This window comes from Lissotriton vulgaris, chromosome 9 (genome assembly GCF_964263255.1).
Source record: "Lissotriton vulgaris chromosome 9, aLisVul1.2, whole genome shotgun sequence".
Classification (NCBI taxonomy): Eukaryota; Metazoa; Chordata; class Amphibia; order Caudata; family Salamandridae; genus Lissotriton; species Lissotriton vulgaris.
Window position 1 is genome coordinate 543,168,001 of NC_141697.1, and position 24,919 is coordinate 543,192,919.

The 24,919-nt window shown below is 47.8% G+C and overlaps 1 protein-coding gene across 2 annotated transcripts in view; it reads right to left on the reverse strand.

The window, feature by feature from the left end:
• Positions 1–499: 499 nt before the first annotated feature.
• The window catches only part of SYVN1 (synoviolin 1), a 267,012-nt gene continuing 242,592 nt past the window's right edge, over positions 500–24,919 (reverse strand). For both annotated transcript variants that reach the window (XM_086938027.1, XM_086938028.1), the window contains exon 16: positions 500–1,876. In XM_086938027.1, the coding sequence (XP_086794153.1) occupies positions 1,734–1,876 (143 nt within the window). In that variant the 3' untranslated portion in view covers positions 500–1,733. The remainder of the gene's footprint in view (positions 1,877–24,919) is intronic.

Here is a 24,919-nt window from a genome sequence, read left to right on the forward strand (position 1 = left end):
CGATATATGGTACACATGCAAGGTTTCTCATACTCCAAAAAAATGTAGGCCCAACATCACAACCTCTTCTACATAAGTCAAGGTACAGAGGAGGCTAACACAATGCACCCAGCAACACCAAGGATTCTCTTCACAGTACTTTGCTGTAATAAAGAAAAAAAGAGCAATTATATAGGGAAAGCAAATAAAGCGCACACAGGCTATAACAAGCCACTTTTCCCAACACTAACCCCTTGTGGAAATACTAGGAAAAAGCTGATATAACACCACTACAGCTGAAAGAAAAACCTTCACCCTAGGGCACTATCTGCTTGTTTGGAGAAGTGCACCATGCTAATTTGGTAATTCAGTGATTCTGAGCATCAGAGTGGGAAATAAAGTCTGGTGCACAAATCTCATTCATTTACTCAAAAAGAAAATACCCCAGGAAACAGCCAGGGTGAAACCTAGGTGGGATTCTCAGGATGCCCTGTTATTAGCAAAATACATGTCGAGATAGTTGAGAAAACAAAATAGGAAAATTCCTATCTTAGTATTTATTTCCTGCCACATGTCAGAAAAACAATAAAATGAAAAATAGCGCGGCTCACCCGGAACAAAATAAAGCATGGTTCAAGAATGAAGGAATGAGCACAGAATTGCGGTCATTATATCTTTTACGGATCCCTGAGAAACAGAAACCAATTGAACTGGGAAAGATACTTGATTTTCATTAAAAAGTAGGAAAATTATGCAAGCTGTTAAAACATTATTCTAGAAGGAAATGGACCTGTTGGTTACAGAGCACTGGAATAAGAAAGTCTTACGCTCTCCAGCTTCTAGCAATGGCGTCTAACCTTACAGACTAATGCTGTGGACATCAAAAAAGTAGGACTACGTCTCCTGCACATAAAAGAAAAGTATGAACTTAAAAAACAGTAACCAGATGGGCATGCAGAGATGGGTCCTCCTTAGAGTGCAGTCAACCACTCAGGATTCGCTTTATAAGTTCTTTCAATGCGGAGGTGCCAGATTCTGCACTGTGCATACATTGATCAGCCCGTTCATAAATGAAGGGTCTAGGATGCAATAATAATACAGTAAAATACAAATATTCTAAAATCAACAGTTCTACTTGCAATCAAAAGCAACCACATAATGGTTTTAGTTTGACAAGAAAGAGGAGTATTTTGATAGCTTGAACAAGAACCACACTATCCAGCCTAAAATACTTTGCAAATAACTATGAATGGACGGGAGAAGAAAGTGACACGGTTTTCCATTAACAAAGTGCATTAAAGTCTCTTTACTTAAATCATTCACCCATGTGTTTTTAAAGGAATAGACACTACTTAGTAAATCCAAGAAGGCTCCGATTAGAAGTCTTAATTTACACATATGAAATGTGATAGGCTTACAGGTAGGACAATCTAGGGCTGGTTTCTGGGTGATGCGAGAGAAGGAGTCAAGAAGGCTCTTTTAAAAAAATATAATTCGGAGGCATGGGAGACACGTTTGTATAGAGTCAAGTGTCAGCCTCTGCAGCCCTTCTTTCCCACCTGTACAGTTCATATAGCACTTGGCGCTAGTTCCAAAAAAGTAATCTTCAGGCGTGTGCCAAAGGCGAAAAGTCACTCCCATTTTTCTTTTCCTTGCACGTTTACAGAGTCAAATGTCTCAGGGCTGCTCCTCTGCTGAGGGCAAAGTCAGAGTTCCCAGACGGTCCACTGAGAAAACAGACGAGGATACGAAGGTCAGTGGGAGTCAGACTGAGGTGAAGCGAGTTTCTGAAGTCTACGTCGGCGAAGTTCAGCAGCATCGGGTTCTTCATGAGGAAAGGAGTCTTCTTCTGCAGTTGGTGGTGTGTATCCTTCTGCACCCAGAATTTCACTGGTTTCTAGGAAGAGGAAATAAGAGGAAGAATAATAAGGTGACAAATAGCATCTAATGAAACGTTATTTATAGTTAATAAAGATCTCTTCAATGTGCAGAATTATATATGCATTAAACATAATCTAATATTTTCCTGTCTTGCTGAGTGAAGTCAACAATTGTTAATATGTTACTGTCATGCACAAAAATTAACTTAAAGATTTCTGGGCTACGATTGCAGGGCTACGATAGCAAAGAATTTGCAACTTACCATCCTTATACCTACAAATAAACAGCTTCAATATTGTATCACGATTTATCTGCAATGAGCATGCATACTGTTCTTTCTTTTTTCTTGTAGATGAAGCAAAAGTCTTCTTTAAAAACGTGCATTTCTGAGTTATTACTTACAGTCTTAATCTAAGGAATACTCGCAGAACCCTAACCAATGAGTGACATGGAAAGAAGCTTCTAGTAACAAGCACTGGCGTTGCCAATAGGTTTCTGTTGGAAATATAGAGGTACTAAGGACACAGGACAAAGTCAAGTACACTCTTTTAATGGTCATCCAACTCTCCTCACTGAGGAGCACTCCAACATTCTACAGTGAGCTTCACAGGGGGAAGACCCACACGTACCAACTGGGTTCTAACACATCTCCCTTCCTCATATTATTTTTCTACCAAACATGGCAGGAAACTTGTAGGGAACAAAATTATGGCAGCACTTTAACAATATTGTCATAACTCCACCATTGACCATTCTCAAACTGAACAACATTTTTTTTAACACTTTGACAATCTTGCTGGGGGTATGGAACTTGCTGTTGTCGGTTCCCAACTTGGTATTCTTCCTAGCCTGCGCCATGTCCCCCACTTCCCACCTCTGCAACTTCACACCATGTTTCTTGTCATACCATAGTTTGTATTCGGATTGATGTTGTTTGACCTTCTCTCCTGCTTCCTCCCTGTCCACATTTCTGACTTCCCCCCCATTTAACCAACAGGGGTTAAACTTGGTACTAGGTTCCCTCCCGCGTAAAGACACAAAAGGAGAGATCCCAGTTATTCTGTTGGGCGAGGTGTGATAAGCCCACAAGCATTCTCTCAGACAATCCTCAACATCACAACCGTTTATGGTGGCCAGCTGGATATTTTCCTTGATAACCCTATTTGCCCTTTCCACCATGCCATTGGCCTTGGGGCAATAGAGCGCTGTGGTCTCATGTTTTATTCCGGACATTTCCAGAAATTTTTGCATTTCCTCAGAAGTGAATTGTACCCCATTGTCAGTGACTAAAGTAGAGGGGATGCCTTCTACACAAAACACTTCTTTTAGGAATTGAACTACTGTTTTGGTGTTGAAAGTGTGTACAAATCTTTGCTTCACCCAGTGGGAGGTATAATCAATTAGAACCAACATGAACCTCCTTTGCACCCCAAGGTTTTGCATGGGTCCGATGATGTCTAATGCTAGTTTATTCCATGGCTTGGTTGGAACCTCCACTGGAGACAAAGGCGACTTGTGTACCACTTTTGTCTTGTCGCTTCTGGCACATGCTCCGCACTCCTTTACCGATTCCTCCGTCATGTTGTCCATTTTTGGAAACCAAAAGTTCGTTCTCAGTCTACCTTTGGTGGCACTGCGCCCAAGGTGGCCTTCGTGTGCCAGGTCTATCACTCTTTTCCGTAATCCCTTTGGCGGAATTACCCTGTTGTTGCGGTAGACCCTCCCATTGATGACGCTCAGTTCATTCCGAACTTCCCAGTAACCTTCCAATTCTTCTTCCACATCTCTCTTGTTCATGGGCCATCCTTTCTGCAATCGCTCCACTAGAACATTAAGTTCTTTATCCTCCTTCATATTCTCTTCCCACTCTTTCTCTGTAATGGCAGGAAAATCCATCATCATTATGGGGCTGTCCAGAGCTTCCTCCGCTCCTTCCTCCTCCGGTAGTGGTGATCTTGACAGGAAGTCGGCAATGACATTTTCCTTTCCCGGTACATGCTCAACTCTGAAGTTGTAATGTTCAAGACCCAAGATCCACCTGCTAATGCGTGGGGTGCAGTTCTCTAATCCCTTAACAGAGAACACGTACATGAGGGGTTTGTGATCCGTCTGTATCGTAAATCTTATTCCCCAAAGAAAGAATGTGAAGTGCCGGACCGCCCAAAAACACGCCAGGGCTTCTCTTTCTATTACAGAGTATTTTTTCTCTGGTGGGGTAAGACTCCTGGACGCGTAAGCAATCACTTTTTCTTCCCCTCCATCCTTCTGGATTAGGGTGGCCCCCAAACCGTAGTTTGATGCATCTGTTGCCAGGATGGTCCTCTTGGCTGGATCAAAAGTTCCTAGTGCAGGTGAGTTGATTAGATCCTTTTTTAAAGTCTTAGCGACAGCCTCCAGTTCCTTATTCCACACAAATTCTTTGTCCTTTTTAAGTAACTCTCTCATTGACTCACACTTGGTTGCGAAGTTTTCCACGTATTTTGACATGTACTCCATGAGCCCCAAAAAGGATTGGAGTTCTTCTTTGTTGCGTGGACTTGGCGCTTCCTCCACTGCGCGGATCAAACTTCCTTTGGGCCTGAATCCCTGTTCTGTGATAGAATGGCCCAAGTACTCGACTTGCTTGACCTTGATTCTGCACTTTTCCTTTTTCACAGTTAGGCCTGCCTCCATGAGCCTTCCGAAGACCTTCCTGAGTACTTTATCATGTTCTTCTGAGTCTTTTCCGTAGACCAAAATGTCATCTTGGAAGCACATGGTGCATTCCACTCCCTCGAGGATCTTCTGCATGACTTTCTGGAAAATGGCCGCCGCAGACGCAAGGCCAAACGGCATTCTCCTGAACATAAAGGCTCCAAAAGGCGTAATAAACGCAGTGAGGGGCCTTGAGTCTGGGTGTAGTTCGATCTGGTGGTACGCCATGGATAGATCTATTACGCTGAAAAATTTTGCGGGCCCATCGTGCTCAACATCTCATTTATGACTGGCAGAGGGTGTCTCTCTACCCAGATGCAGTCGTTCAAACTGCGCAAATCCACACAGAGGCGGATGCCATCACCACTGGACTTGGCCGCGAGACAATAGGGGCCACCAACTCAGAGCATTCGACTGGTTGTATGATGTCCAAGTCGCACAATTTGCGCAGTTCTTTTTCTAAAGGCTCTTTCAGCTTGAGGGGCACAGTGCGCAACCCATGCACTACTGGTTTGCCATTTTGTTTTAGTTTGATCCTGTGTTGGAAATTGTGCAAGCATCCTAATTCTTCTTTGAAAAGCTGGTTGAATTCCTCACAGATATTATCACTCCCCAGGAATTTTTCCGTAAGTAACACCTGTTCCACACTGTTAGGATCCAGTATGATCCCCAACTCTTTTTGGTGAACCCATCCCAAAAGGTTTGAACCAGACTTGACCACATAAATATTTCTGTGTGTTTTTCTGTCTTTGAACTGTATCTGTACCTCCTTCATCCCCAGTAGTGGTATACTGCCTCTATTGTAACCTGCAGGAGATATATCGGGATTCTTAAGGTCGCTAATCTTATTTTCCCCCATGGACACATAGTCATCTTTACTTATCAAGGTGAACGGGGAGCAGGAATCGGCATACATTTCAATGCGCTCATCATCAATTAGTACTTCACATTTAGGATATATTGAATTTACAGTGTCGTCAACATCCTTAACCTGTAACACAAACTTTTTCATATTTTGTTCAATGCACTTTATCTCTCTATTAGCACCTCTTTCAGATCCTCTCTCACTCTCCCTAGGATGTAATTCTCCATCCCGGCACACCCTGGCGAAATGCCCCCTTCTATTACATTTCTTGCAGGTGACATATCTGGCTGGACATTGGAAGAAGGTGGCAAAATGGTTGTTACTGCCACAACGGTAGCACTTAGGCCCTTTCTCTCTATGCTCTACTCTAGCACTAGCATTTTCCCTAGGTCTCATCTTATACACCTCTACTCTCTCTTATGCATCATTTATGGAGGCTACTAACTCTCCCTCAGGTTTCATTTCCTTGACACATCTAGCGGTATGTTCCACTGACTTAGCTAATTCAACAGCTTCCTTTAACCCTGGATTCTTTGCTAACAGTTTCTCCTGAATACGTGGATTATTCGTGCATCTTACCAATTGATCTCGTATTAAGGAATCAGTGAGGTCCCCAAATTCACAAAGCTGAGTCAAACCCCACAGTACTGCAATATAATTTTGTACAGACTCCTGCTTCCCCTGACATCTCTTAAAGAATTTATGACGCTCCAGGACCACATTTATTCTGTCCCCAAAATGTTTCTCCAACTTCTCCATGGTCTGCACATAAACATCCACTTCCCCCACAGCATTTTCTTCACGCTCTGGTACAGGTAAATTCTCATATACTTTACGCCCTTGCACACCCAGATTGTGTAGTAATATGTGCTGTTTTCTTATAGAATTAAACCTCTGTCCCCCAATCGCTATTAGATAGGACTCAAAAAGCTTTACCCATTCTTTCCATGTTATCTCAGGTTCCCCAATGTCATTAAGGAAGGGCGGGGGTTGGTTCATGCTTGCTGCTGCCATAGTGGGTTGCAATAAAAAGGAACCTTGCCACACAGGGAAGGGAAAAATACGGAAGAGGTCGCTGGAAGGAGGGAATCCCTGGTAATATAAACGCACTGAGGAGGACAGAAAACTCTGCAAATGGAACAACCACAGTGTACAAAACTAGACTAAAGCACCCTTCACTTTTCTCAAAGGAATCTCTACGTCCCTCATGGAAATTGGCCACACCTAACAATAGCCGTGGAAACAAAGAATATGGGGCGGATAAGGAGTCTCCTTAGAGTGGATAGCACCCAAACAGTCAGACTATTTATAATAAAAGAAGAGCACCAAACAGTCTCGCATGCAGTGCGCTGCTCTTACTGCGATCTTTCTCCTTGAGGACCTCTCTCTTCGCCGGCTGTGGAATCCTTGTCAAAATATTTCTCAAAGGCGGGCTGACCAATGAGAAATGTCAAAATTTGAAACTGATCACGAGCAGACGCTGATCTCCGGCCCTCAGCTCCTGGTGCGCCGGCTCTGTTCCCCCGGACAGCCTCCTCAGAAGATCTCTGAGGAAACCGCGCAAGCGTCGGGAAGAGACTCTGCCAGGCCACAGGATGTGATGTACCTCAGGAACGCTGACAGGAAAGCGGGCCAACACACTGAGTCACCGCTGTGCGCAGACACTGCTCACAGGCAACGATCCCTCTCACACGATGCGGAACTCGGCCACGGAAGGCTGGGGTCAACTAGCGAGGCGCTTCTCATCAAACTCCGCTGCATGGCACAGCTCCTTACAGGATATACATTGACTAGGAAGGAGTCGGGGGAAAACGACCAGTTCAGAAACAAGTTTCCACAGGGAACTCCTGCACAGCGCCGTACCAGTCGTCACAGGATGATTACCACCCAACGGCCTGTCAATAATAAGGTACGTGAAGGGGGAATACTCGCAGGAGGGCACGCTCTAAGGTGGCAAAGCGTCTGAAACAGCACACTGTCCGCCCTCTGAGGACGCAGCTTAAATAATTCGCACTACCTCGTAACTTGCTAGCGAAGGTCGGCTTACTTGCTGTAGTGTCCAAAACAATCCTTACTCCTGCTCAGCCAAAGGCGTTAGATTCTTTCTCCGCGATCCCTCACAAGGGAAGTTGTTCCTCGCTGTCCCCAAAACTCCACTCCAACCTCTTCTTCTCTGTGTGGAGAGAGCACGCAAAGGGGGGGTGACCACCACTGTCCCCTGCACAGTTTCGTCGCCAGTGTTGGAAATATAGAGGTACTAAGGACACAGGACACAGGACAAAGTCAAGTACACTCTTTTAATGGTCATCCAACTCTCCTCACTGAGGAGCACTCCAACATTCTACAGTGAGCTTCACAGGGGGAAGACCCACACGGGTCTAGGAGGAGGGGAGTACGGAACGTACCAACTGGGTTCTAACAGTTTCGCATTTGGAAAGTTGGAGCTATTGGTTTTGTAAATGACATTTTATATTTATATATCGTTATTGGCATTGTCAATAACAATATATAAATATAAAATGTCATTTACAAAACCAATAGCTCCAACTTTCCAAATGCGAAACCTATTGGCAACGCCAGTGCTTGTTTTTAACTCCTGCCAAAAAATAGAAATGTCTCCATGAGCGAAGCACCATAACGGTGCATACTGTGTACAGTTTTTGTTCCAAACTGCGAGGAGGAAATGCAGCAACCTGCCGCGGCCCTGAACTTAAACATGTTTCGGGCGCTGCTTGGCTAAGTAAGTGGCGACACCTCCGGCCGAGCCCTGCTAAAAACATCCTGCTTAAGAGCTCTGGCGTACTCCGCCAACGCCAAACGTACGGCGACCTAAATCACTGACTCAAGTAGCCGTGCGGCACTGATTGGCACACATCTTAATTAGCTTTTAATACAAGTAATCTGATAACTGCCCCTCGCCGCATCCACGGCGGAATTGTCACAGCGATGAAAGAGGTTTATAAAGAAAAAAAAAATTCACCTCTCCGCCTCCAGCCGCCAGCTGACCTTTGTCAAAGAACCCCATCTGCTGGTTGCCACGGTAACTGAAGGCAATTGATCGAGCCGAACAAGAGCGGCGTCAAGAAGTTTGCCGCCAAAGGAATGCTGCAGTATTTTAGAACCGAGACGGGGCAGCGCGCGCGCATTCACGTTATGCAAATGCACTTTCGCGAAAGCGGTAGTTGAGGAATGGAGGAGAATGGTGCACCGCTGCCTGGAATGGCGCACTTATGCTGCCCGGAGAGCAAAGTTTCCAACTCGCGTACCAACCACAGTGGAAAATGTACAAGCAAACATACACGTTTGAATTAAATGGTTGTTTACAAACTGGGGCGTAATGCTATATAATTGTGTTAATTATGTTGATAAAAGTGAGGCAGGGAAACATGATGTGATTAAAGGGCGGTGAAGCAGTCAGTCTAGCGCTGCTAGACGCTTTTCTCAACGCATGTTATAATACAACATCTTAAACCGCTGTGGGGTAGGATCAATTGCAAATGCTACTTACCAGTATGCATCTGTTCTTGGCATGTAGGGCTGCTGACATTCATATCTGTGCATAGATCGCCACCTAGTGTTGGGTCCGGATGATTGCACATTGTTGTCCTGGAAGAGTCTTCGAAGTATCACGAGATAGGTGGCTCCTCCCCTGGACTACAGTGCGCATGGGCATCGCCTCCATCCCCAGATTGTTTTTAGCCATTGGCGGAGATGGAGTGAAGAGTGTGAGTGATGACCATGCTATGAGCATACGTATGTATATGAATGAATTCTGCAGCTGCTACAGGCGCCGGGGAGGAGGGTGGGCGATATGAATGTCAGCAGCCCTACATGCCAAGAACAGATGCATACTGGTAAGTAGCATTTGCAGTTCGAGGCATGTGGGCTGCTGAATTCATATCTGTGCATAGAATACATAGCAGTCCCTCCATTAACGGCGGCCGCCCGTGCCAGCTGCAGCAGTCTGAAAAAGCGTTTTTAGAACAGCTTGACCAACAGCTGCCTGCTGTTTGGAATGAACGTCTACACAGTAGTGTTTAGTGAAAGTATGTGTGGTAGACCATGTGGCTGCTCTACAGATATCTTCTAAGGGAATGTTACCTAGGAAAGCCATAGAGGCCCCCAACTTCCTGGTGGAGTGGGCCCTTGGTGGGATAGTGAGAGTGCGCTTAGCTTTAGCGTAACATATCTGAATGCACTTTACTATCCACCTAGCAATCCCCGCTTTGGAGATTGCGTTTCCCTTGTGGTGAGTGGCAAAAGCAACAAAAAGTTGTTTGGTTTTGCGGAAATCTTTTGTCCTGTCTACATAATACATCAAGGCCCTCTTAACATCAAGGGTGTGGAGCATGCGCTCCGCCAGTGTCTCTGGGTTTTGGAAAAACACCGGCAATTCGATTGTCTGGTTAATGTGGAATTGTGATACCACCTTGGGTAGGAATTTAGGGTTAGTGCGGAGCACCACCCTGTTAGCATGTACCTGGAAGAAAGGTTCTTGGATGGTGAGCGCCTGCAGCTCGCTAACCCTCCTAAGCGATGTAATCGCCACTAAGAACGCAACCTTCCAAGTCAGAAACTGAAGCTCACAAGAGTGCAGTGGCTCAAAGGGAGGACCCATCAGCCTCGTAAGTACCACATTGAGGTTCCATTCTGGAGCTGGTGGGGTCCTTGGTGGAATGACCCTTTTGAGTCCTTCCAGAAAGGCCTTGATAGCAGGGACCTTAAAGAGTGACAGGTGCTGCCTATTCTGGAGGTATGCTGCCATAGCAGACAGGTGAATGCGGATGGAAGAGTACGCTAGATTGCATTGATACAGGTGGAAAAGATAACAGATGATATTCTGAATGGAAGCATCTAGCGGGTCAATATTGTGGTTAGCACAGTAGATGACAAGTAGTTGACAAACCTCTTCCATTTAGCCGCATAACACGCTCTAGTAGTGGGCTTCCTTGCCTCCCGAATGATGTCCATGCAATCGGGAGGAAGATTGAGGTAGCCGAACTCTAGGACTTCAGGAGCCAGATCGCCAGGTTGAGCTGTTGCGGATCTGGGTGCTGAATGTCGCCATGGCTCTGCGTCAGAAGGCTGGGGGTGAGATGAAGCCTTTGATGCGGTACCACGGAGAGTTCCAGAAACGTGGTGTACCATGGTTGGCGAGCCCACGTTGGAGCAACCAGGATGAGCGTCATCGAGTGCTGCCTGAGCTTGCGTGCCACCAGCGGTATCAGAGGTGCTGGGGGAAAAGCGTACGCAAATCTGCCTGACCAGTTCATCCACATCGCATTGCCCTGTGATTGCGGGTGTGGGAACCTGGCGGCGAAGCTTTGGCATTTTGCGTTCTCCTTTGTGGCAAATAGGTCTATCTCTGGATGACCCCACCTTTGGAAGTACGGTTGGAGTACTGATGGATGCATCTCCCACTCGTGCATCTGATGGCTGTGCCTGCTGAGCAGATCCGCCATTTGATTGTCCTTGCCCGGGAGATGCTCTGCCATGAGGAAGATGTTCCTCTGAATGGCCCACTTCCACATGCTCTGAGCCAGATGAGACAGCTGCGGAGAGTGTGTGCCTCCCTGCTTCTGAATGTAGTACATGGCCGTCATGTTGTCCGTCCGGATCAACACGACTTTGTTGCACAGATGTACTTTGAACGCCTTTAAGGCCATGAAGATTGCCATCAGTTCCAACACATTGATGTGCATCTTCCTTTGCTGTAGTGTCCATAGTCCCTGCACCGTGTATTGGAGCACATGCGCTCCCCATCCCTGGAGAGAGGCGTCCGTTGTCAGGATAATCTGTGGCACAGGCTCTTGGAAAGGTCGGCCCTTGCAAAGGTTTTGTGGATTCCACCAATGCAGAGTTGTATGCCCGACCGCTCACCAACACTAGGTCTGTCAGTTGCCCATGAGCCTGAGTCCACTGACGTGCAAGGCACTCCTGAAGCGGACGCATATGTAGTCTCGCGTGCGGGACAATGGAGATGCAGGAGGCCATCATGCCTATCAACTGCATGAACACTTTCGCTGGAAGCGAGTGCTGGGGTCTGAATCGTTGGATCAGCGCCTGGATACTGGCGATTCTCACTGAATTCGGCTGCGCAGTGGCTGCCAGAGTGTTGATTGTCGCGCCCAGATACTGTCGCACGTGGGCGGGCTGGAGATGGGACTTGGGGTAGTTCAGTGAGAAACCCAGATCGTGCAGGAGATGAATGGTGCGTGACACATGGTCTACGCACTGTCGTTCCGTCCTTGCCTGAATGAGCCAGTCGTCCAGGTAAGGAAAGACGTGGACGTTTTGGCGACTGAGATGCGCCGCCACAGTCGCTAGGCACTTCGTAAATACCCTTGGTGCCGTGGTGACCCCGAACGGCAGGACCTTGAACTGGTAATGCTGGTCTAAGATCGTGAATCTGAGATACTTCCTGTGGGAAGGATGTAGGGGGATATGAAAATAGGCATCTTTCAGATCCAGCGTAGCCAGAAAATCCCCCTGCTGAAGCAGGGGAAGCACTTGCTGCAACGTGAGCATATGGAAGTGCTCCGAGAGTATGTACCAGTTTAGGGGCCTGAGGTCCAGGATAGGCCTGAGGGATCCGTCCTTCTTGGGAATCAGGAAATACAGGGAGTAAACCCCTGTTCCCCGCTCTCGCAATGGAACGAGCTCTATTGCCCCTTTCTGCAGCATGACTAGAACTTCCTGCTGCAACAAGGTCAAATGCTCGCCTGACATAGGACGGCTTCTTGGGGGTATGTCTGGTGGAATGGAAGTAAGCGCTAGACAGTACCCGTACTGGATAATGGACCTCACCCACCTGTCCGTGGTGATGGACTTCCACGCCGGCAGGAACTGCTGGAGTCTCCCCCCAACCGGTGTTGTATGGTCGGGGGGCAGTGACAAGACGTCTCTGCTTGTTGGTGGTGGTGGACCTGGAGCTATTGTTTCCACGTCCCCTGGCCTTGACATTATTGCCTCTGTAACCACCTCTACCCTTGTTGTTGTACGGGGTCTGGGTGTTACTCTTGTAATATTGTGCGGACTGGGATGCCTGCCCCCTTGTGGTGCCTCTGGAGCTTGAGCGGCGAAAGGAACCACTCCGAAACTGCTGACTTTGTAAAGCCCCCATTGATTTGGCAGTTTCCGTATATTTTTTCATTTTTTCCAGGGTGGCATCCACCTCAGGTCCAAACAGGTGGTCAGGGTTCACTGTTTGATTCAGTATCGTAGTTTGGATGTCGGGTTTGAACCCTGAAATTCGAAGCCAGGCATGGCGTCTAAGCAACACACTGGTGTTGATAGCCCTGGAGACTGTTTCTGCCACGTCTAGTGCACATTTGATGGATGCATTCGTAATGAGTTTGCCTTCCTGAATCAGCATCTCTCCTGCCTCCTTGTATTGGTCAGGCAAGTGTTGCAGTATGGCCTCTAAGGTGTCATAATGGGCCCTATCATAACGTGCAAGCAGGGCTTGGGTGTTAGAAATTCTCCAGATATTAGCTGCCTGTGCAGCAATCCGTTTGCCTGAGGCCTCGAATATCTTGGACTCTTTGTCTGGGGGAGGAGCGTCACCAGTAGTCTGAGAGTTCGCCCTCTTCCGAGCGTTGGAAACAACCAAGGAGTCTAATGGCAAGTGTCCCCTGATATAGGTAGGATCCATCGGCGCTGCCTTATATTTCCTGTCGATTCGAGGGTCGACCACACGCGCCCGTGTGGGCTCCTTGAAGACCTCCGTTGCATGTTTAAGCACACCTTTGAGCATCGGCAGCGTTTTGACTGTCTTCTCAGCCACAGAGAAGGTGTCGAATAAGAAGTCCACATCCACGGGGTCCGAGTGCAGCTCGACGTCGTGGTTAGCCGCAGCTCGCTCGATCAGAGCATTAAAGGCCGCCGAGTCCTCCGTCGGGGACGTCTTGGCCGCAAAGAGTTGCGTGTCCTGACCCGATTGCGGGTCCTCCGTGTCGCCTCCGGCGGACCAAGGGGCACGCTCCTCCTCCGGATCCGAGTACGCCGGATAGGTGTACTCGGCATCGTCTTCGTCCCCATCGCCTGCGGGGGAATGCGTTGGCGAGAGTCCCAGGGCTTGTGGGGACACAGGTTCCACCAGAGTCGAAGAGTCTGCAGAGTCCCTTTTGTTTTTGAGAGGGATCTTGAAATGCTCCAACGCCGGCTCCGTCGTGATCTTCCTCTTGAGGAGAGACAGTTTTCCGGTGTTGGCGTCGATGATTACCTCACGACGTTCTTCTTCAGCAAGCGGCTGGAACCGAAGCTTCGACGCCACCAAGGTAGCTTTCGGCGTCAGTACCTCCTTCGAGTGTCCGCCCTGTTTCGACGCGAAGGCCTCCGGCGCCGACTTGGGTGGTAGGGTGAAACAAATAGGCGTTTGCCCCTTCGCAGGCTTAGGCGGGAGCTTAGGCGCCACAGCGTCCTGAGCGGGAACCACACTGTCCTTTCGGATCCGCTGCAGGGATTCCGCTACCTTCATCGTTAAGGCCGGAGAGGGCTTGACCGGTCCGAGCGACCCCCCGTCGTCGAGAGCCTGATCGCCGGCAGCCACCTTCTTCGGAGCCGACGCCCCATGGCCATGAGCTTCGTCGCCCTGACGCTTCCTCGGAGCCTTTTTCGGGTCCGCGACCCCTTTCGAAGCAGACGCAGACGCGTCGGACGATTTCGCCTTCGGCACCGACCCCGAGGGCTTCGGGTCGGCCATTTTGGCGTGGCTCTTAGAGTCAGCCATTTTGACTTTCTTGGAAGTTGACGCCTCCAGAACCTTCTTGACCATCTCAACTTTTGCTTTCGGTTTCGTATCCGAGGGTGCGGGACCAGTCGGCTTCACTTTCGTTTTCTTCGAAGTAAGTGATGGTTCACAAATGTCCGTGACCGGGCCCGAAGGCGGGGACGTAGGACTCATAGTTAGATCTTGGGTAAGGCCCGAAGGCGATCCCTCGACCTGGGTAGTATGAAGGGGACTAACCCCTGAGTCTGTTTGGGGATGCTCCTCCTCCGAGCTATCTCCCATCGTGGTAAAAGCCTGATCTTCGTCCCCTACCTCGTCTGTGACTTCGTCAAAGTTCTCCTCACCCGCGTCGTAGGTCTCCCCTTCGGATGCGGGATTAGAGTCCGAACCTTGCACGTCTTCTTCGTCCTCGACAGATTCTTGAAAAATGTCATCTGGTGGGGGCGCCGTAGCCGATAACTTAGCCTGGAGCCTATGGGCTCGACGAATCTTTAAAGTCTTCTTGCTCCGGAACTTCGAACACGCCATGCAGGCGTCTTCGCGGTGATCCGGTGACAAGCAGGTATTGCACACAGGGTGCACATCGAGGTGTGAGTATTTAGAGTTACACACCGGGCACTTCTTAAACGGAGTCCGCTCCATAGCAAGAGTGTAGTGTAGGCCCGTCCGCGCCGAAAGCACGCGGAAGGGCAGCAAGAGATCGGGGCTGAGAGTCAGAAAGAAACCCGAACGCAACTATACCGACGCCCAGCCTAAAGACCTTTTGGTCTCGAGTAGAAGTTGAACAACTATCGGTTCCGACAGAGGGAACCGAAACACATCCGAACCCAATGGCGGAAAAAAACAATCTGGGGATGGAGGCGATGCCCATGCGCACTGTAGTCCAGGGGAGGAGCCACCTATCTCGTGATACTTCGAAGACTCTTCCAGGACAACAATGTGCAATCATCCGGACCCAACACTAGGTGGCGATCTATGCACAGATATGAATTCAGCAGCCCACATGCCTCGAACACGGAGTTTATTCTAAAACATCATGTTAGACAAAAATGTCGACTTAAGCCTCCTAGAAAATTGAAAAAAAGTCTCCAAAGTGATAAATATTCTGTTTAAAAAAAAATTATTTACATGTTCAAATGAGAATAATAAAAACTGAGTATGATGCTTTTTTTCGTGGAAAAAAACACAGTTTTGTCAAAATAGAAGAAAAGTCACTTGGAACGAAAAATGAACAAATTCGAAGTTGCTGTGAGAGGGCTCGTGCAGTGGAAGGGGCAGCAAATAATCTTATATGCAAACAAAGCCGGATGGGGGCGGGAGAGCCTGGTGGGGGGGCGGGAATGCGAGCGAGGGGAGGAGAAGTGTGGCAGGCGGAGTAGGGAGATGTGCGGAGGGAAGCCGGATGGGGGCGGGAGAGCCTGGTGGGGGGGGCGGGGGGGGGGGGGGGCGGGAATGTAAGCGAGGGGAGGAGAAGTGTGGCAGGCGGATTAGGGAGATGCGCGTGCTTGTGTGGTCACGTGACCCGCTTTTGTGGTCACGTGACTCACATGCACTGTGAGAAAACCACGGTGGTTTGACGAGTCGATCGAGCACTTGAATTTTCGCCTATTACATTCGCAAGCGAATGATAATAGGCGAAACCTAAAAAGGAAGTCAGGTTAGAAATAGGTTTCTTACCCTGTAAGAATCTATTTCTACTGTATACTGCCGTACATTCATATACTTAGCATTCTCCTGCCCTCTATTGTTGGGCTCAGACGTTTGCAACTTGTTTTTCTTTGAAGTCGTCTTTTGAGTCCCAAGGTATAGTGACTACTCCTATAGTCTGTATAGCGCATGGTCATGGGCTCCTTTGGCTCATCGGGTGAGCTTAGGATAGGTGCAGGAAATTAGATAGTAAATCTGATCATAGATAAATGTTAAGTATAATAGTGTGTTAGCCAGTAGCTTTCGGGGAGGAGGTGGGTGTATATTTATTTATTTATTTATTTATTTATATTCTTATATAGCGCAGGATTCAACCCCTGTAGGGGTATCTCCGCGCTTATGCTTTTCCAGGAAGGCCTCATAGAACCAGTAAGCTGTGGAGAAATGAAAAATAATATCCTAAGGAGTCGAGAATAGGTGTGTTTTTAACTTCTAACTAAACAGCAAGAAGTTTGTTTTAAAGTGAGGGGAAGTGAGTTCCATAGGATAGGGCCTTTATAGGAAAGAGCTCGGCCTCCTTGCCTAGCCTTCCTGATTCTTGGAACCTGGATCAATTGCTGGCTACTGGAGCGCAACATGCGCCCAGAGCTGTAGTGATGGAATTTTTCTTTCAAGTACTTAGGTCCCATGCCAAACAGGCATTTATGTATTGTGCAGCAGATCTTATATTTTACATGTTGCCTGACCGGCAACCAGTGGAGTTTGGCCAGGAGAGGATAAGAGGCAGTCTTTGGCTGAGCATTGAGAACAGGTCTCGCTGCAGTGTTCTGGACTACATGCAATCTTTGTAGTTGTTCTTCATTGGCCGAGATAAACAGGCCGTTGAAGTAGTCCAGCCTACTGGTTACCACTGCCTGGACAAGAGTTTTCCTATAGTTGTCAGGTAGGAATTGGAAGACACGTCGTAGCAGTCCGATGACATGGAAACAGGACCCTGCTACTTGGTTGATGTATTCTTTAAGCAGAAGTGCCTTGTCAAGCCGCACACCAAGATTCTTTACAGTCTGTTTGGGAATGGGGACTGGTCCCAAATCCGGGGGCCACCAATCTGGTGACCACAAGTGTGGCCTCCCCGAACAGCATCACCTCCGTCTTGTCCACGTTGCACTGGAGGCAGTTTAGAGCCATCCAGTCCGATATGGCCCTCATACCTTCCGCAAAAGATTTTTGTATTGCGGGAGTTAGGGTATGGAAGGGGAATAAAAGCTGAGTGTCATCAGCGTATGACACCGGGGTGAACCCATGTGCTCTTGCAATGTCTGCCAAGGGGGCCACATACACATTGAAAAGTGTGGGGCTTAGGCATGATCCCTGTGGCACTCCCTTGGTGAGCTCCCTTAAGGTGGAATGATGGGAGTCCAGTCCTTGCGAGCGGCCTGAGAGAAAACTCTCCAACCAGGACAGAGTTACACCTCCTATGCCCATCTCCCTCAAACGACCGAGAAGTATTTCATGCGACACCGTGTCGAAGGCAGCGGATAAATCCAACAGCACCAGAATCATAGAGGCTCCTCCATCTAGTGATATCCTGATGGTATCGGTCACTGAGAGGAGGGCGGATTCGGTGCTGTGATTGGGCCTGAAACCAGATTGGGAAGAGTCCAGGCCCTCCGCTGCCTCGATGTATTTTGACAAATGGAAATTCACATGCCTCTCGTCATTTTACCAAAATAAGGCAAGAGGGAGATGGGTCGCAGGTTCGAGAGGTCTGTCCAAGTGCTGCGTTCTTCCGGATAGGGTTCACCAAAACTTTTTTCCACTCTGTGGGCACACATCCTTCCCTGAGCGATTGATTTATTATATCCTGAATCTGAGGTCCAAGTAAGATACTTAGGGGGGTAACTATTTTAGCGGGCAAGAGATCTTCCGGGGACCCCGATTTTATATGACTAAAAAGAAGAGATAGATCTGAGTCATTGACAGCTGGAAATGCCATTAATGATATACCTCTCTGCTTAGGCAGTATGGGAGGGGGGAGGATGGCATTCATTTGGTTCTTTTGACCAGATGCCTTCATTTTTTTCTCATAAATCAGATTAATTGTATTTTCAAAGAACAGGGAAATATCATCACATAGAAGTTGGGAAAAGTCATCTGGGCTTTCACATGCTGCAGGTTTTACAAATGTCTAATATTTTATACAATTCCCTAGAAGAATTTCCTGCCTCCCCAAGTTATTGGGTAAGGCAGTTTTTCCGTGCAAGTTTGATGTCCCTATAGTAGTTAGATTGAGCCTCATGGTATGACTTCTTACTTTCCTCTGTCCGCGTTTTCCTCCATTTCTTTTCTTTCCTCCTACATCCTTGCTTCTCTACTCTGAGAGCTTCAGTATACCAAACTTCCTGTTTGGAAGTAGGATATTGTTTATGGAGCGTCAGGGGGGTTATCTTATCAATTGCTTCTATAAGCGAGAGGTTGAAATTGGATAATGCCAGCTCTACGTCATCCTTTTCTGTGGGAGTAGGCTGTTTCCATACCCTCTGCAATTCCTCAACCGTAACTTTGTGCCACTGTGGACGCCAGATAGGTGGGAGAGAGTTCTTTTGCGAGGGTTTATCCACTCTAGATAGGGAAAATTCCACTATAAAGTGATCAGACCAATTTATTTGAGTTATAGAAGAGCACCGTACTCTGGAGCAATTAGAGAAAAGCAGATCCAGAGAATGACCTCCTATGTGTGTTGGCCCGCTATTCTTTAATACTAGACCAAGAGTAGAAAGGTCGGTGAGTAGAGATATAGTTTCTGGACATGTTGAAATATTTGCATGAATGTTAAAATCCCAAAGAAGAAGGAAATCTTCTTTCGCTTTAAAATGTGGCGCTAAAAGTTCTAAAAGAGAAAGGGAGAAGCCCACACTAGGTCCTGGTGGACGATAAATGATTGCTCCTTTCCAGAAAGTGTGTGTGGCAGTTTTGATTTTAAAGATCATTGTTTCGTATTGTGGGCAGCATTTTTGTTCCAGTATGGTAACCTTCAAGTATTCCTTATACATAATGGCTAATCCACCACCTATTTTAACAGGGCGATCTTAATGTATAAACTTGTATCCCAGGGGAACTCCTAATGCAATAGCCGAAATTGAGTTGGGTTTTAGCTAGGTTTCCGTAAGGAAGCATAAGTCTGGCTGCAGTGTATGTACCAAATCCCATACTTCCAGCTGATGTTTGGGTAGGGACCGGACATTAAAGAGAAAACACTTTAATCCATTTACTGGTACTAATTTGGCATTAATATTCTTAGAATGAGGACTAATATAAGGAGTCTGAAAATGACAGTAAAAACAAGAGAAAGCACCTTCTGGACAAGGCCAAGAGTCCCTATTACTCTTTCTGTGGGAGTGTCCTTAAATCCAATAGGGTCTGGGCAGAATACCTGATAACCCGCGTTCCTGCGGGTGGTACAATCAAAGGGGACAGGTCCATAGCCCCTAGCCCCGTCCTGTCGCGGACAGGCGTAGACGGCAAGCTCTTTGGCTGCTCTTCGGCTCATCTTCGGCTGCGCGCCCGATAGGGGGCGAGGGCTAAATAGCCCTTGAAGTTGAACCACTAGAGCGCTACCCGCTCCAGTGATTGCCGGAAGTGCCTGGCTCTCACCTGTCCGCCCTCCGCACAACGGTACTAGTTACCCTGTCGGAACGAGGCGGACAGGAAGCATAGTTGAGCCGAGGCTTGTCACTGCCCTCAGAAGAAAGCAACAGCTTTCCCTCCTATTAATTCAGGTGGGGGAGATATGGCGCTATCGCGCTCGCTTTTCAAATGAATACTGACGTGCTCGTTATCAGCACAGCATATAACTGAATATTTTAAAACAGGCCAATACAAGTAAAAAGTATATGCTGAATACAGCATGCACAGCATAGAGCGCTATTCAGCTACCTGGTCCAACAAGCGGGTCGGGGACACTGCCACCGCCACCTTACCGCCACTGCGCCATGCTTGATGTTCCGCCAAAATAGCCCCTTAATTTGAACCACTAGAGCGCTACCCGCTCCAGTGATTGCCGGAAATGCCTGGCTCTCACCTGTCCGCCCTCCGCACAACGGTACTAGTTACCCTGTCGGAACGAGGCGGACAGGAAGCAAAGTTGAGCCGAGGCTTGTCAATGCCCTCAGAAGAAAGCAACAGCTTTCCCTCCTATTAATTCAGGTGGGGGAGATAGGGCGCTATCGCGCTCGCTTTTAAAATGAATACTGACGTGCTCGTTATCAGCACAGCATATAACTGAATATTTTAAAACAGGCCAATACAAGTAAAAAGTATATGCTGAATACAGCATGCACAGCATAGAGCGCTATTCAGCTACCTGGACCAACAAGCGGGTCGGGGACACTGCCACCGTCACCTTACCACCTTATAAATCAACGGCACTGCAAACTACGAATAGATGCTTTCAGGGTAATAGATTTCATTTGTAACATGTGTGGCGGTAGATATAAATGCTTAGCATCAACTGTAAAGCAGTACTCTCCAAATGCAGTGGCTAGCTACTGGCTGACGTAGACGCTTGAAGTAATATTGGTAACACAGCTTGACAAACTTTACCCTGTTGGTTAGCTTAGAATTCAACACAGTAATGTTTTGTGAATGTAAGTGGGTTATTGCATGTGGCTGCTTTACAGTTGATTAACACTAATGGATGTTTCCTAGGAAAGTCATGGAGGCTCTTTTCTTGCGGGTGGAATGAGCTCCAGGAACTGCAGGTGGTATATGTTTGGCATTGTGATAGAAAGTTTGTATACTATTTACTACCTATCTTGCAATTCCCGCTTTAGAAATTAGAGAGCCATTCTAAGGATTTGAAAAGGCTACAAAAAGTTAGGTTTTACGAAAAGGTTTTGTTCTTTCAATGTAATACATTACTACTCTGTTAACATCTAGTGGGTGTAGAGCTCTTCCTGCTACAGAGTCTGGCTTTGGAAAGAAAACTGGGAGCTTAATGGTTTGGTTTATATGGAAAGAAGAAACTAACTTAGAGATAAATTTGGGGGTTGCACTTGGTACCAGTTTATCAGGCTGGATTTGGAAGAAGGGTTCGTCCAAAGCGCACGCCTTAAGTTCAAAGATCCGTCTCAGAGATGTTATAGTTACTAAGAAGGTTACTTTTCGTGTGAGAAGCTGTAGTGCACATGAATGGAATGGTTCAAAGGGAGAACTCATAAAAGTCTGGTGAGAACTATATTAAGATTCCAGAGAGGTGCCGGTGGGATGGAGGGAGAAATAACGTATAAATCCCTCCATAAAAGCTTTCACAACTGGAATTTAAAACAAAGACGTGTATTGTCTGCTTTGAATGTGTGCAGGCAGCGCTGCAAAGTGTAACCAAATGAAAGTATAGGCTAGAACTGCTTGCTGTAAAAAGAGTAGGTAGCAAATGATATCCTTTACCATAAGGGAAGCAGCTGAAAATGCTTTGTTATACAATATTGCACAAATCTTTTCCATTTTGCAGCGCAGCATACCTGTGTGGTACACTTAAAAGCTTGTTTAAAAATGGTCATCCATTCCTGTGGAAGAATTAGGTATCCGATCTTTAGGAATTCAGGAGTCAATTCAAGAGATTGAGTTGCTTTGGGTAGGGGTGCGTGTCCCTGCCCTGTTCCCGAGTTAGAAGGTGTAGCCAAAATGGAAACGAATAGTTTCTTACCTGTCGGTGTAGTTTTGCAGCTTGAAGATCTTTCTGGATTCACTATGCTGTGCATATTCCGCGGTCTTGTGGTTGGGTCCGGATTCGTAGTCTTTTCTTTGTTTTGTAGCCCTTGTGGGCGTCGGCGTCACACCTCCTCGGGTGCATTTCCGGTGACGTCGGCATGCTGCCTGCGGAAGCTCCCACTCTTGGGCGCCATCTTCGGATTCTTTTTTCCATGTTCCTTCCGTTTCCGAAGCAATGGCAATGTTCTATTTAGGTGAGAATGTTTTACCGCTTTGTCCTTAAAGTCTCTCACTTCTCTCCCTTTTCTTTTCCCCCCTTTTTTTTTGACCACCTCTTCTCTCTCCAGCCTCATCTTTCTGGCGGAGGTGGGTGGGTTCGCTAGTGAATCCAGAAAGATCTTCAAGCTGCAAAACTACACCGACAGGTAAACTATTCGTTTTGCAGCGTGAATCTTTCTGGATTCACTATGCTGTGCATAGATTTTGTAGCGGTTTCTCATTTCTGTGGCGGCTGGGTGGAAGATGAGCTCGGGTTTCTGAATATATGCTGGAGCACCCTTTGTCCTACTTGTGCTTCCTTGTTCATTTGAACATCCACGCAGTAGTGCTTCGTGAATGTGTGCACCGAAGCCCATGTTGCCGCCAGGCATATGTCTTGTATGGATGTATTGGCCAGGAAGGCTATCGTAGCCCCCTATTTCCTAGTGGAGTGGGCACGAGCCCCCTCTGCCAGTTCTTGTCCTGCCCTTTTGTGGCAGAGCTCGATTGTGTGCGCGATCCATCCTGCAATAGTGTTCTTAGTTACTGCCTCGCCCATGTAACTGTTGGCGAACGACAAAAAGAACTGTTTCGTTTTCCTGTGTCCTTTCGTCCTTTCAATGTAATGCATGACCGCCCTTCTGGCGTCTCAGGTGTGCAGGGATCGCTCTGCGCTAGTGGTTGGTTTTTGGAAAAAACTCGGTATCTGTATGGACTGGTTCATGTGGAATTTGGAGACCACCTTCGGCATGAAGTGTGGGTCGGTCCTCATCACAACCCTATCATTGTGTATTTGTAAGTAGGGTTCCTGTAGCGTCAGCGCTTGCAGCTCGCTCACTCTGTGTAAGGACGTTATTGCAACCAGGAAGGCAGTTTTCATAGTTAGCATCTGCAAGGAGGCCCTGTGAAGTGGCTCAAAGGGCTCCTTCATGAGTTCCGTCAGGACTACGTTTAAGTTCCATGCCGGCGGTGGCACACGCTTGGGTGGTGCTATCCTCTTCGCCCCTTCCAGGAACCTCTTGACAACTTGTGATGTGAAGAAGCTTCTGCCCATATCACCCCTTGTGTAGGCCACTATAGCCGCCAAGTGTACTCTCAAGGAGGACGAGCTGAGGTTTTTCTCCAGTAAGTGCGTCAGGTACTTTAGCACTGTGGATTCCTTCTTCATTTTCTTGTGAAGTCTCTCCCGCCTGCACCACACCGTGAATCTTTTCCACTTTGCGACATAGCACTTCCGTGTGCTGGGCCTTCGTGCCTCCCGAAGGATCCTGAGGGTGCTCTCTGGCAGGCTCAAATGTGCGAACTCTATGTCTTCAGGAGCCATGCTACTAGGCTCATGCTCTCTGGTTCTGGGTGCAGCACCTCTCCGTTCTGCATGGAGAGCAGGTCTTTTCTTCTGCCGAATGTGTGGGGTGCACACTGCGCCATCTCCATGATCTGCGAGTACCATGTCTGCCTCGCCCACTGTGGCGCGACCAGTATCAGGGTCATCTTGCTCGCTCTGCACTTGCTCAGTACTCTGTATCAGTGGTATCGGGGAAAAGCGTAAGCAAATGTCCCGGACCAATCTATCTATCTATAGGGCATTCCCAAGGGACCCTTCTTCGTGTTGTCTGGATGCGAAGCTTCGGCATTTCGCATTCTGGCGTGTTGCAAACAGGTCCACTGATGGTGTTCCCCACCTGTTGAACAGCCACCTTGTCTCCTGAGCATTGAGCTCCCACTCGTGGGATGCCGATGTCTGTCTGCTCAGCCAGTCTGCCTGAATGTTCTCCTTCCCTGGTAGGTGTACGGCTAGCAGGTCTATCTGGAGAGGGATGGCCCATCTCCATATCTCCTGTGCCAGCGTTGAAAGTGTTGTTGACTGTGTTCCACCCTGTTTGTTGATGTAGAACATCGCTGTGGTGTTGTCTGTCTGCAGCAACACCCTTTGCCTGTACAGTCTTGTTTGGAAGGCTTTCAGTGCAAGGAAGATCGTCTTCAATTCGAGGTAATTGATGTGCTTTGTCGCATCTGCTGGTGTCCAAAGACCCCTCACATTGAGTTCCTCCATGTGAGCGCCCCATCCCTTCAGGGATGCGTCTGTGGTGATGGTCACTGTCGGAGTTGGGGGTGTTGGAGGCTGTCCCCTTGTTAAGTTCTCCATGGTCCACCATGCCATCTCCTTCTGCACTGCGTGCGTCACCACCACAAGATCCTCCCAACTGCCCGAAGCTTGTGACCATTGTTCCTGGAGCCATTCTTGCATGGGTCTCATGTGGAGCCGCACATTCGGCACTAGGTGGATGCATGATGCCATCATCCCCATGATCTTGCTCGCAGTCCTCACTGTCCGAGCTTATCCCTTCCGGTAGAGGCGAGTTTCCTTGACCAGAGCCCTCGCTCTCTTCTCGCTGGGGAACACTTTGCCCTGTAAGGTGTTGATCTCTGCCCCCAGGAAGATCTTCACTTGCTCCGGCTCCATTGATTATTTCTTCCAATGGACGGAGAACCCCAAGTTTATGAGCGTGCTCGTCACTGTCTGTGCATGCTGCTTGCACTTCTGGTACGAGTTTGCTTTCACCAGCCAGTCGTCCAGGTAGGGGTATACGTGTATCCCCTGTCTTCATAAGTGCGCTGCGACTGCCGCGAGGCACTTCGTGAATACCCTCGGTGCTGATTTCAGTCCGAAGGCCAGCGTTGTGAACTGGTAGTGGTCTCCTCCGATTGTGAACCTGAGCATATGCTTGTGCTTCTCGTTCATCGGTATGTGTAAGTAGGCGTCCTTGAGGTCTATCGTGACCATGAAGTCTCCGACCTGCAATTGCGGCAGCACCTCCTGCAGGGAGGTCATCTTGAACTTTTGTGTTCTTATGAATTTGTTGAGGAACCTCAGGTCTAGGATGGGTCTCATCTTGTCGTCGACCTTTGGTACTAGGAAGTACGTTGAGTATATTCCCTTGTTTCTTTCCCTGAAGGGAACTCTTTCTATGGCCTGCTTTTGTAGAAGTTCCTGCACTTCTTCCTGAAGCCTCGCCAGCTGTTCTCTTGCTGGTGGCTTTCCCCTTAGTTTTCTGTTCGTTGGCTTTCTCTCCAACTCCAAGCAGTATCCGAATTGGATAATGTTTAGGATACATTTGTCCGATGTTATTTCTTTCCATTCTTGGAGGTAAAAC